Below are 13,898 nucleotides of genomic sequence, written 5' to 3' on the forward strand. Positions count from 1 at the left end.
GCTCCCAGTAAGGCCTACTACTGTAAGTCTTTAGAAGGCGCTACTGAGATTAGATATGGGGTGGAGGTGGTGGTGGGGACAGGGTGACTGTAATCACAGTCGCTTACAGAATGCATGGCATGTATTTACCAGTTCCTTTAAAGTCCACAGGCAAAGCATTTACAGTTCATTCTTTTTACAGTGAAAAGCCAAGCTTGGGACGTTAGAGGCACAATTAAGAGATAAAAAGGTGAAGAGGGTTTTGGCGGGAACTATGGTGGAGGAAAGTGGGGGCGTATCGGGGGTTAGAATGATTGGAAGGAGGGAGAGCGAGAGAGACAGTGTGTCGGTGTCAGCGAGGGGGGAGGGCATCCCCCTCTCTCTTCTCTCCACCTCACGGAGGCCAAGGCAAACAGAATTCCAGTAAACACGGAGCACAATTAAAAACATAAAATCACAAAGAAAAAAAGAAAGGAAAATGATAAAAAAAAAGTTAAAGCGAGAAAAAAAAAGAAAAAAACAGCAACAACACAATCCCAGGGAAGAGGCACGTCTATGGCAATACTGCACATTTTGAGAAAAGAAAAACAAAACAAAGATTCCTCTTAAAACATCACAACTGCGACAAACTGCTGCAACGTCAGAAATTCAGCGGTTGTGATTCTCATGGTTCCAGGAGTGACACCAGACCATACTTTTGGAGTACAATGTGACGACACGGGTCCATCATGCCGACTGACACTCACGAGGCTGGCAGTTTTATTTAACAGTGGTTTGTGGTGTCTCATGAACGGTACCTGAGACTGACACTTAAAGAGGTTTCACCGAGAAGTGAATAAGTGTGCCGCGGATGACAAAGATACAATGAGAATACAGAGGTATGCTGTGATGGACGGGTTCTGTGTGTGTTCGGTGTATCATACAAAGTGTTCCAGGTTACAAGTCTGGTGTCATTCCCTCAACATGCGTCATGCTGTTAACATTATACTCACAACACCGGAGCTATCAAACCAAAAACAACTCTGGCAATAAAATCAAGATTAAAACAAAGAAAGTAAAAGACAGGGGAAAAAAAGAGCAAATCTTGCAGCAGACTTGATTAAAAAAAAAGAAAAGAGAAAAAAAAGAAAAGAGAAACATATCCAAAGGGTTGGGGCGATCCCTAGTGTGGTGAGTCAACAAACCCACGATGCTGTGGGGCTCCAGGGTGTCTGACAGTGTGGATAAGAAGCTGCTCCTCGCCATCTCTCACAAAGCTACATCATACAACTTATTATCATAGTGAGTGTCTCACTCCTGAACTAAAAGAACCGGGGTTACGTACGTAACCTCTAGTTTTTCAACAGCCAGGTGGAAAACATACAGGTTGCAAGGTGCCATACAGTATGAGACTATAAGGAGCCTTATTGGAGCAGACTTAGAGGGGGGGGGCAATGTTAATGAACAATGTAAATCTCATGTTCGGGAACAACATATACATAGCACACTTGAGTGAAATCATATCAATATTCGTTTCCTTGGGGTGCCAAATGGGGGTGGGGTTTGCCAGTCCAGACACAAGAGTGGCAGAGAGTTTGCACAATCACAGGAAAGCTAAGTCAATAGTGTGGGCACTTTGTTGCAAAAGAAAAACGCTACATGATTACTTGCAAAACATAAATGACCAAGTTCTGATACAGTATACAGTGAAGTTGCTAATGTGTAACATCTGTGAGGGGGGACACTGCACAACGGCACAGCCCCGTCCCCCCAAATCACATTTGCACTGCTGTGAATGCATGGGGGACGGGGGGCGTGCTGATATTGCTATGTTGTCACACCACTGAGTGCTGCAGACTGGGGGGGGCTCGGCGTACAGGATGCTTGAGCATGCAATGCACCCGTCCGTCGTAGTTCAAGCTTTGCTTACGCCGTCATTAATGCTGTTGAATTGCAAAACAGTGCTTCATCTTCCCTAGAGGCCTCTTGAAAACCGATTGCTTGAAGGCTGAAGGCTGGGCTGTTCTTTATTGCTTTGCAGGTGGGGCAAGACAAGTGGCACCGAGACCCCGTGAGTTTAACCGGGGGGGGGGGGGGTGTCAACGGGTTTGGAGTGGGGTGAGAGGCCATCGTATAGACTTTGTTGCCCACTTCAGTTCTCCTCTCGCTGTGCTAGTTAGCCATAAGAGCATAATGTCAGCCTTTTAGGTGATGAATAGAGTCGGGGTGTGTCTAGGAGCTCACGTGGAAAGATCTCTGAGATAGGGATTTTAACCCTTTAAGACCTGAGGCCGCGTCTAAAAAAAATCTAAATCCTAAAAAAAAATTGGAAAGAAATATTAAAAAATAATTTTCACGATTTTTCAAAAATAGCAGATCTACAAGCTCGTAGCGCGGCACTCGGTGCCGCGCTACGAGCTTGTAGATCTGCTATTTTTGAATAGCCAAAGTGACATAGATGCGTTCCAGGTCTTAATGGGTTAATGGAAGAGGTTAGTCAGTTTGGCACACTGGAATTAGTGAAGGGTATCGATATGGAGGAAGGTAACTAGCACGAAGGTGGGAGGGCGCGCGTGTGGGGGGTGGGGTTTCATTAGTTCTGTCCAAGGTCTATGAAGGCCCATCTGTGCTATAATCCATTTAATACACACAAACACACACTCACACACACACACACACACACATGCACACGCACACGCGTGCACTGCCGGCACACATTTCATCATTTCTCTGCCTGGTAAAACAAGCCAGGCAAAATATAAGCATGATCAACCATCTAAAGGGTCCTTTAAAAACGTCTCGGTCAGCGATGCAGCAAAGTAGCAAAAAACTCCTCAATCTGTTTTCCATCGGCTGTAGTGGGGGGCCACTCGTCCTTCACCATAATGAGGTCCAGCGTAGAGCAAGTCTATATTTTCCTGCCCTGGTGGTGTACAGGTTAAGTGTATGTTTTTTTTTATCCATAGTGTGTGTGTTCTCCTTTGGGTGACCTCACCTCCCTGCCAGGGGGTGCATAGGGGTCAGAGTTCATTCGTGTAGCGACGCTCGGGGCGTGAGGCCAGAAAAGTGTCCCGGCCGGTGATAGGAAGGTACCTCTTCTTAAAATATAACCTATCATCTTCTTTATATGCACTTTAAATGTACACGCTCCTCAGCACAGCCAAGTCTACAATCATTAGCTTCATAATAAGAATATGAATAAACAATCATAATAATAATAATAATAATAATAACAACAACAACAAAGACACAACATGAGTTTTTGTCAGCAGCCATCACTAGAACATTCAGGGGTGGTAATTGCATATGTACAAGAGAAGGTCATTTTACATCCCAGGTCCCTGGAGCTCAAGGTCAACGGTCACAAGTCGTAGGTATTAGAGAAGGAAAGGGGGGCTGAAGGGGGTCCAGTGGTGAGATGTTATCTGAGCCTCTTCTCTGCTGAGTAGATGGACATATAGTAGTCATTGCTGCCCACCGCCAAGTGGGGCTGGAAAGAAAACATAGTGGGGGAAAAAAGGCATGTTAGACATACTCTCATGGATAAAGAAAAGGACCACAATGTAAATAAGCTCTCAAGGTTTATTGCAGGGGTCTTCAACGTTTTCAGGCCAAGGACCCCCTAGCTGAGAGAGAGACGAAGCAGGGACCCCCTCAATATCGTATAAAATTGTGTTTCAGATTAAACATTTTTTGTTTATGTGGTCTGCTCTTTTTCCCCTCTACACCAAACACCTCTTTGCCAAAAATAGCCGATCTACAAGCTCACAACGCCTCGCAGCGCGAGGCGTTGTGAGCTTGTAGATCGGCTATTTTTGGCTAAAGTTCTCCTCAGAAAAGGGAAGCTATGGTTCAAGGTAAGGTAAAAAGGTATGTAAAAAAAAAAAAATCATATCACACAAAGATTTGGCGAACCCCCTGTAGTAACTCTGAGGACCCTCTGGGGGTCCCGGACCCCCCGTTGAAGACCCCTGGTTTATTGTGTTTGATCCTTTTGACACACGAGTAAATAATATATGTTTATGCACATGCACTTTGTCAATATGTCAATCAATCAAAAATACAAAAAGGTCTCAGACAATCTGAAAGAACACGTTGATAATGGGCTTTAGTGGGCGTTTTCTGCATCGATTATAAACAATCAATGCAGAAACAGTGCGGAACCTTTTTTCTTCTCAACGTCCAAATGATGCTACCGAGCAATTCTTACATTTACCACTAACACAGTGACAGTCATTTTCAGCATTCTCTGCTCAATTACAGACATACTACAGTACATATACAGTAGGCCTTTGTACGGAAGTATGTAAACAAACTGTACAGGATTACCGCCTCACAAATGTATTATACTAATATTCTTTTTACTTTAAATTTTAGTTTGCAGTATACAGTATGGTATATGCTTTTTTTCGTTGCTATTTTTTTGCTTTATTGTGACACATTTTGATCTTCTCTATTTTCATTTTGTACACACTGCGGAGGAGGCTCTATGTACAAGTATTTCACCGCCTGCAATGTCGCCACAGCAACGTATTGTATTGTAAGAGCATGTGAGAATATAAAACCTTGAAACCTTAGTTTGCACTGGAACATTCAGCCAAGTGCCAGACTGCATTGTGGATGATAAAAATTAATCTTCCGCCCACTTGGAAAACTTACGTAAAATGCTAGAATAGATCAACGATAAATTGTGAGCAGGTCTGGTGTTTTGGGCATCAACTCGCCCATTGACAAAGAGTAGAAAAGAGCTTTTCTAACTTTTTTTTTTTTTTTTTGTGATTTTCGTTTTTTTTTCATATTAACACAGTTCGAATGTTGAAGAAGGTTTATAGTCCAAAAGATAGGCGTTTTAGAATCATTAAGTGGTTTAAATTACATTACAAAAACAGCAGTGTTTCTGTCTGTTTCTGTCTGTCTTTTGGGGGCGGAAAAAATGGTCACATCTTCTTCAAATATATTCCAATTTCAATGAATGATACATCATATGAAAGCTTACATTCTGTACTTTAACAATATGTAATAAAATGAAAAATGACAAATGCCCCCTTGCTGCCTAAAGCACTGTACCCGCTCACAATTAACATGTTGGTAATTGAATCAAAGGAATCCCGAGATGAGCATCGACGGTGGCCTTACCCAGTATGGATGGAAGGCTAAACAGCTGATGGCTCCGATCCTTTGGCCCATGAAGCCGTCATAGTACTTGATGTTGCTGATCACATCCCCGTTAGAGTTGTACACTGCTATGAATTGATTCATAGACCCACTGGATCACAGAGAACACGCGGGCCACACAAAGACATAGCAGGGAAGATACAGCATGAGATACACATATATACGCATCCATGTGTCATTTTAAGATTTCTTTGGCTATTCAAAAATAGCAGATCTACAAGCTCATAGCGCGGCACCGAGTGCCGCGCTATGAGCTTGTGGATCTGCTATTTTTTGAAAAATCTTGAAACATTTTTTTCCAAAAAACTGCTTCTTTTTTCCATTTCCGGAAAAAGTAAGTACGTTTTGGACGTACGAGGTTTCCACCCGACAGCCAGCAGATCAAAGGACGACGGGACCTGTACGGTTCCAACATACTGATCAACGTGACAGTGCATGACACATGACAGAAACTACACATATTAACACATGGGGTGCCAAAACCGTATATATATATACGGTTTTGCAAAAGGTGCATAAAGTTACGCGGAGTGCCAAAACCGTATTTAAACGGTTTTGGTGTCTTTTTGTTTTTTTTTGGGTTTTTTTCCACACGGGAGGGGCTAGAGCAGCGCTGGGAGTATCCATTGTGATCCTGAGAAGGATAGGCCAGATGGATCACCTTCTTTAAAACGTCTGTATCTCCGAACCTGTTTCCGGTGGGGAACACCAGTCATGCGCGCTGCGCGATGACTGGTCGTTGTCGTTATCGTTCCAGGATGTAGCCAGGGTCATCGCGCTACATGAATGGATGCTTTTTTTTAACGTGGATTTGCTCGTCGTGGAGTCTAGAGCTTTAAACAGCAAAGCGCAGTCAATGGGGAGAATGCTGGCACCCACGGTAAGTTATTAAAAAATTCAGGCACCCAATGTGTTAATGACTTAGGAATTCAACATTTGATGTTCAGTTTACCAATTTGATTTGATATGGCCTTTCATAAAAACTGTAAAATCCTGCGTGGTAATTTATCCATTTTGTAACTCTTGAGTGTGACCAAATGAACCTGCCATGGTGTCGGTGATGTGTGTGAACTCACCAGGCGAACAGGTTGGCCTGTGGGTGAATGTCCAGGGCTGTCAGGCCCTTCACCGTCTGCAGGACATTCACCGAGTCTGGTGACCGTGGCTCAAAGAAACGAACATCCCCGTTGACACTGTGTGGCAGGGGTGGGGGGGGGCATTGATTGATTGAATACTTTATTAGTCAAAGATGTAAACAGCACAGACATACAGTAACACTTGGGCTAGAAGGATAACACAAAAAAAGTCCGGGGGACTTTTATTCAATGCATTAGATTAGACTGACACAAACCTAAAAAAAACTTTAAAAAAACAAAAACGACAACATTCCTAAGAGTTCATTTAACTCTTTAAGAAAACATGAAAGTAGAGAAAGTATTAGTACCTGACACTGATAATATGTCCGTCTGTCTCCTTCTGCAGGTGGGCTTTGACCACCCAAGCTCCGTGCTCCCTGTATGTCATTATCCGACTGAAAAGACACAAAACGGATGGAACATCAGTTAAAACCATTATTACCATCATGTTAACCATCATTTTATACTTTGGCTATTCAAATATAGCAGATATACTAGCTAGTCACTTTGAGCCGCGATATGAGAGAATTCTTTTTATCGTGAAAATGTGAGCAAATCTTTGAATATTTGTATTTTTAAAATCAAATCTTTGCTTCTGCGGGTCCCTGGAACAAAATATTTTGAGATGGGGGTCTGCAACATGAAAAACTTTGAGCTCCACTGATATAGCAAAATGAGTTTTTCAGAAAACTGTGGGGATTTGGCAGACATCTGTAGAATGGGCCTCAGGTTTTAATGGGTTAAAACCATTCCAGTGTTGGTAGATAAGCCTCAACAGCACCTAAAAATGAGTATGCAAATGTTTATGCAGCATTGCATGTAAGAGTCTGTTCGTGTGGTGAGGTGTAGTACATGTGAGTGACCACAGGATGGTGCCCTGAGCTTAAGGCTGAGGAGTGATGGTTGTAGTACAAGTAAAAGCCACCTGAAGAGGCTGACACGTTGAAAGCAGAGGAAAAAAAGCAAAACCTCTGTTTTAATGTGTAATCATAACAAATCACCCTGACGCTGTTATACGGTTCCTTAGTTTTGTACGTTGGCTATTCAGGAGTACCATTTGTTGATAGATGGAAGAGACTTGATGCCTAAGGTTGACAATTGCAATCAATCTCTCAAGTGAGACAGCATGCCATGTGCAAGTGATAAAATGAGCCATACTGACGCAGGCAGCATGGCTACTGTCTGATGTTACAAGCATACAGTTACAGTGAAATCTACTACTGATAGGAATCTGCACAGCTCCGTTCTCAGTGCCATTACTGCCATGTGCTTTTCTTCACATACAGACTTAGAGGTCTAATCTGTTCAGCTTGTGGTCATTTTAACCCATTCGATCCAGGAACGCATCTACAAATGTCTTTTAATCCTTTAAGACCTGAGGCCGATTCTACAAATGTCTTCTAAATCCTAACTGTTTTTTGAAAAAACGTATGTTAACTATGTCAGTGGTTCTCAAACGTATATGTATTTGGCCACGGACCTCCATCTCAAAATATTGTGTTCCTTCCAGGGACCTCCAGAAGCAAAGATTTGAGTTAAAAATGTTCGCTTTGAAACAATATATATTCCATGATTTGCACACATTTTCACGATTTCTCAAAAATAGCAGATCTACAAGCTCATAGCGCGGCACTCGGTGCCGTGCTATGAGCTTGTAGATCTGCTATTTTTGAATAGCCAAAGTGTACCAGAAGCAAAGATTTGAGTTACAAATGTTCGCTTTAAAAAAATGTATATATATTCAAAGATTTGCACACATTTTCACGATAAAATTAGCATATCTACAAGCTCATGAGCGCTATGAGCTTGTATATCTGCTATGTTTGAGTAGCCAAAAAAAAATCTAAAATGACACAGATGCGTTCCCGGTCTTAATGGCTTAAGCACGGCAAGTATTAAGTATAAGTAAGCATTACAATATAATAACATGCAGTACAAAAGTGACTCTCAAACGTGTGAGCCGGGGCCCCACTGGTTGGGCCGTGAGGATTATTGCAAGTGGGCTCCCAAACAATTAGCAAAACACTAAAGATGTTAGTGTTCTGGCCCACCCATCTGACCACTTTAACACTAACTCTCTACTGCGTTTCCGTTTCAAATAAACATCCAGGACGTTTACAAGACGTTGTTTTACACTTGCAGACTGGGCCATTAACCCATTGAGACCTGAAGCCGATTCTACATGTCTCCTAAATCCCAACAGTTTTCTGAAAAACGTATGTTTCTATATCAGTGGTGCTCAAACTTTTTCATGTCAAGGACCCCCAAAATGATATGTATTTGGCCACGGACCCCCATCAAAATAATTTGTTCCGGGGACCCCCAGATGCGAAGATTTGAGTTAAAAATGTTCGCTTTAAAATTATGCATATTCAAAGATTTGCACACATTTTCTCGATTTTTCAAAAATAGCAGATCTGCAAGCTCGTAGCGTGGCACGATTTGAGTTAAAAATGTTCTCTTTAAAAATATACATATTCAGAAGATTTGCACACATTTTTACGATTTTTCAAAAATAGCAGATCTACAAGCTTGTATATGCTATGAGCTTGTATATCTGCTATTTTTGAATAGCCCAAAGTGTAAAATAATGATTTTTCGCTCAAATCTAAAAATGACACTGTTCCAGGTCTTAATGGGTTATGTCCTAAAGCACTTCGTCTACACTGCTACAATATTATTAAGCATGTAAAATAAAAATCATTGTTGCTGGAGCTTTTGTGCCGGTCGCTGACCTCGATTAGAGCGACGTTTTATATTTACATTCATCCTCGGTCTTCGTACAAAACACTCTTTATCATGGAGCCTTGACATTATATTACCAATTGTAAAGCACTCACGCATCATTGTACCTTGTAATGCTCAGTTTAGCAGGCATACTCTCAGCATCCATAAACGTACTCACTTTTATTTAAATGACTTAGACTTTATTTAAATGGTACTGCATCCTGGATGTGTATTTATGCTCGTACCGACATGGTTAAAATGGCAGATATGCACTTCTGCTTCCTCTACATGAAATTCCTTATGAAATCAGCTGAAACTTGAAGAACTTGTGTCACTTCTGGTTTGTTTCTCTGATGAACGATTTATTGTTATCTTTTATTATTATATATTAGATTAAAATGATAGATAGGTAAATCACTGGCCAGCCTCTTTAAGATTGGCCAATTCCCTGTTTAGCGAAAAGGAACATCTCGGGTGTAGTATAGTGACTGGCCAAAATGTGTTTTTCCCCCCAAACAACTGGATATGTTACACATTTTTTGTAAACTCAGCATAAACAACAAGAAGGAGGCGGAACCAGGGCGGAACAAGGCAAAAGGAGCCCGCTGGTTGGTTGGTCAGGGACCAATCAGGAGGCTGAGAATGGGCCAACTGTTGGGTTGTCTGTAAGAAAATACATTCTCATACACTGCAGCCTATATTGGCCAGGTCACTTTTGCAGAAGACAAGTTTCATCATTTTACACCCCCCCCGATAACTTTTTTCTCCCAATAGACCGCTTGGCAGGCTCTGCCCCCACCGCTCAGCCCCCTACCTTAGACAAACAGCCCTGGTTTTGACCGCAATATGCGTTGGTTTGCATTGGGATATCAAGGATTTGCCATAAAATTATCTATCAATTTCTCTTCCAAATCCCGTCAACAAGGCCTGCAGTATGCACTGGAAAAACATGTGCATATTATCTGACATTACTATTTCCACAAACAAAATACAGGCAAATGTTTATCACTCCCAAAGAAAGAGGTATCTACCGCATCTAATATCAATTGACCACTTAACGTCATCACCGGACAGGAGTGTTGGTGTACTGCAGGGCAAGGTAAGAATTATACAGGTATTACTCAGGGTTATTTGACAGTTGACCGGGGCAGAGCGACCATCGTGTGCCTCGTTGTAAATCCTCATAGCTACCGGCACAAAGGACATGCCAAGTCTCATCAGTGGTGGAAAGTAACTACTGTAGGTACATTGTACTACTGTAGTTAAGTACATGTTTTGGGGGTATTTGTACTTTACTTGAGTAATTCCAATTTCCAATACTTTTACTTCTACTCCACTACATCTCAGAGGCAAATATTGTACTTTTACTCCACTACAATTATTTGAAAACTTTAGTTACTTTGAAGATTTTGATTATTATTACAAAACATACATTAACCACTATATGAATTTTGGCCATTTGAAAATAACCGATCTACAAGCTCACAATGCGTCGCGATGCGACGCATTGTGAGCTTGTAGATCTGCTATTTTCAAAAGATTTATACATTTGAAAAGTTGCGAAATGGGACACTCTGCATAATGAGTACTTTATACTTTTGGTACTTTAAGTACATTTTGACACCGATGCTTTTGTACTTTTACTCAAGTACATTTTTAATTCCGGGACTCTCTACTTGTAACAGAGTATTTCTACATTGCAGTATTGATACTTTTACTTAAGTGAAAAATGAGTGAGTACTTTTTCCACCACTGAGTCTCATACAGTTCCCCTGCTGCTCAGCTGCCCCACTATCTCCATCTTCACGGATGCCCACCCTCAAACACAGCCAAATTGTGTTCGTATGGATGCCCGGCCAGGCTGGAGGCACCAGCGGAGGATTCAAACCCCTCCAAAGTCTCCACGGTGGTGTGCGAGAATGTTACCCCTGTGCCACCCGAGAAACATCTCAATTAGTTTTCCTGGTTAAATAAAAAGTACGAAAATAAAAAATACACCGAATGGTCCATTTCACCAAAGAGAAATAAAAAACGGTATGTCTAATTATCCCTGGACTCATTTTAAGGGAGCACCGCAGTTAGGGGAAAGGTGCAAATTTTGGCCTAAGGGGGACTCTAAATTTAGCCTTATTTAAAAGATTTATGGGATGCTTTGCAGCTTAATTACCCTGGTTGTCCCTTTGGGCCTAAATAATATTTAGCTAACAGGGGTGTTGGGAGGGGTGTGTTGCTGGAGGTGTGTGTGTGTGTGTGTGTGTGTGTGTGTGTGTGTGTGTGTGTGTGTGTGTGTGTGTGTGTGTGTGTGTGTGTGTGTGTGTGTGTGTGTGTGTGTGTGTGTGTGTGGGGGCTAGGGGCAGTGCAAAGAGGGCTTGCCAAAAGAGCTGGCAACACCTAACTGTGACTGCTGAATGATATACTGTATGTAATAAATGTAATATAAAAGGTGGATATGTGCGATTAAGTTAAAGCAATTATAACCCGTCTACTGCATTGCATGGGCTATCTCCGCTGTTAGTGTGTGAATAGGCAAATGTAAAAGTGCTTATTAGCGTTTGTGAAGACCAATTTACATTTACAACCGACATCTCTGTTTTAATGTCAAATAATGTCAAGACAATTAGTCTATGTGTGTGTGTGTGTGTGTGCGCACACGCGTGTGCGTGTGCGTGTGTGTGTGTGTGTGTGTGTGTGTGTGTGTGTGTGTGTGTGCATCATACCATTCATTGGGGGCCATCCTTCTGTCATAGACACGCACAGAACCATCTCCCAAACCGGCAACAATGAGAGAACGTTGAGAGTCACAGGACAAACTGGTCACACAGCTGTCTGCTCCTGTTGGAATGTCCTGGATAACACACACACACACACACACACACACACACACACACACACACACACACAGCATACCATCACAATTGGGGACAGACGTGTGCGCAAACATGCGCGCAAATTCCCTTGTAAAAGACTTGAGAAGGTCCAGTGCATTGTTGTTCTAATGCACATTAAACATTAACCCATTAAGACCTGGAACTGTGTCATTTTTAGATTTGAGCTAAAAAGCATTATTTTACACTTTGGGCTATTCAAAAATAGCAGATATACAAGCTCGTAGCGCGGCACCGAGTGCCGCGCTACGAGCTTGTAGATCTGCTATTTTTGAAAATTCGTGAAAATGTGTGCAAATCTTTGAATATATATATTTTTAAAGCGAACATTTTTAACTCAAATCTTTGCTTCTGGGGGGGTCCCTGGAACAAAATATTTTGATGGGCGTCCGTGGCCAAATACATATCATTTTGGGGGTCCTTGACATGAAAAAGATTGAGCACCACTGATGTAGAAACATACGTTTTTCAGAAAACAGTTGAGATCTAGGAGACATGTAGAATCGGCTTCAGGTCTCAAAGGGTTAAACATTAAACTAACGAAGAGGCTAATTCATCACGTCTGCCGTTTGACTGATTGTTCATTTCAAACTGGACCTGACGTCAATACGTAGCCAGAGGCAAGACTAAGACCATTTACTGATATGGAGTACATCAATCAAGACAATGATTAACACACTAAAGATCATTAGAGGTGTGAAGGGAAAAAAAAAGAAACATGGTAATGGGAACGGCACCAATTTTTATTAGCTCATTACTCAGTACCGCTTTTTGAGACGAACATACAGAGAGCTGAAGGTCATGGTGGAGATGAGTGAAGGAAAACCAACATTAACCCTTTAAGACTGATTCATTAATGTCTTCTAAATCCCAACAGTTTTCTGAAAAACTAATGTTTCTATATCAGTGGTGCTCAAACTTTTTCATGTCAAGGACCCCCAAACTGTATTTGGCCGCCGACCCCCATCTCAAAATATGTTGTTCCGGGGACCCCCACATGCGAAGATTTGAGTTAAAAATGTTCGCTTTAAAATTATACATATTCAAAGGATTTGCACCAATTTTTTCGATTTTTCAAAAATAGCAGATCTGCAAGCTCGTAGCGCGGCACTCGGTGCCGCGCTATGAGCTTGTAGATCTGCTATTTTTGAATAGCCCAAAGTGTAAAATAATGCTTTTTAGCTCAAATCTAAAAATGACACAGATGCGTTCCAGGTCTTAAAGGGTTAATGTACATTTCATCGTAAAATATGCAGCGAGAAGATTATCTTTTAAAATATTGGAATTTGACGGCGATCCATGCTACTGTAACTGTATAGTGTAAGTGTGTGTGTGTGTGTATTCATATATCGTCCCTGTCGGGCAGAAACCTTGTTACTCCATCCTTTTTATGTTTTTTTTCATAAATCAATGCCCTACTTCGTCATACAAGTGTTGCGCAACAAAATATCTGCTATTTCCACTACTTTAGAAACATTCTGAAAGTGAAAGTGTGTTGTCTGTGGGTTTTATTAAGTATTGAACCAAGGAAAAGTAGTAAAAAATAACTCTTAATAATCTATTAGAACACAGGTTCCTTTTTCCGTTTCTCTACATAAAAGGTTTCCATCCCACAGCAACGATATCATGTATATATACTGCTCAAAATAATTAAGGGAACACTTTGATCCCTTAATTCTTTTGAGCAGTTTTTGTTAGCAGTATGTACACAGTTCATGAAAACTCTAAATAATTAAGGGATCAAAGCCTTCCCTACATTTCTTTGAGCAGTATATATCATACACAGTATATATTACCTGGACCTTCATCTCCCTCTCTGTATCCCAGATCCTGATGACCCTGACGTCTCCAGAGGTCATGAGGAGACCCGTCTCCTGTTCCCAGTCCACCACCATGCCTGCACCTACAGCACAGAACATCAGCACACCAATGGTTAATGTGCAGAGTACACACACACACACACACACACACACACACACACACACACACACACACACACACACACACACACACACAC

At 41.6% G+C, this 13,898-nt stretch overlaps 1 protein-coding gene across 2 annotated transcripts in view; it reads right to left on the reverse strand.

Annotated features, from left to right (window-relative positions):
• Positions 1–2,437: 2,437 nt before the first annotated feature.
• rptor (regulatory associated protein of MTOR, complex 1) overlaps positions 2,438–13,898 on the reverse strand; it is a 256,743-nt gene continuing 245,282 nt past the window's right edge. For both annotated transcript variants that reach the window (XM_084044061.1, XM_084044060.1), the window contains exons 30-35: positions 13,678–13,784; positions 11,714–11,841; positions 6,578–6,664; positions 6,210–6,326; positions 5,095–5,224; positions 2,438–3,448 (exon numbers count right to left, since the gene is read on the reverse strand). In XM_084044061.1, the coding sequence (XP_083900187.1) occupies positions 3,380–3,448; positions 5,095–5,224; positions 6,210–6,326; positions 6,578–6,664; positions 11,714–11,841; positions 13,678–13,784 (638 nt within the window). In that variant the 3' untranslated portion in view covers positions 2,438–3,379. The remainder of the gene's footprint in view (positions 3,449–5,094; positions 5,225–6,209; positions 6,327–6,577; positions 6,665–11,713; positions 11,842–13,677; positions 13,785–13,898) is intronic.

This window comes from Gymnoscopelus microlampas, assembly GCF_963454915.1.
Source record: "Gymnoscopelus microlampas genome assembly, chromosome: 2".
Lineage (NCBI taxonomy): Eukaryota > Metazoa > Chordata > Actinopteri > Myctophiformes > Myctophidae > Gymnoscopelus > Gymnoscopelus microlampas.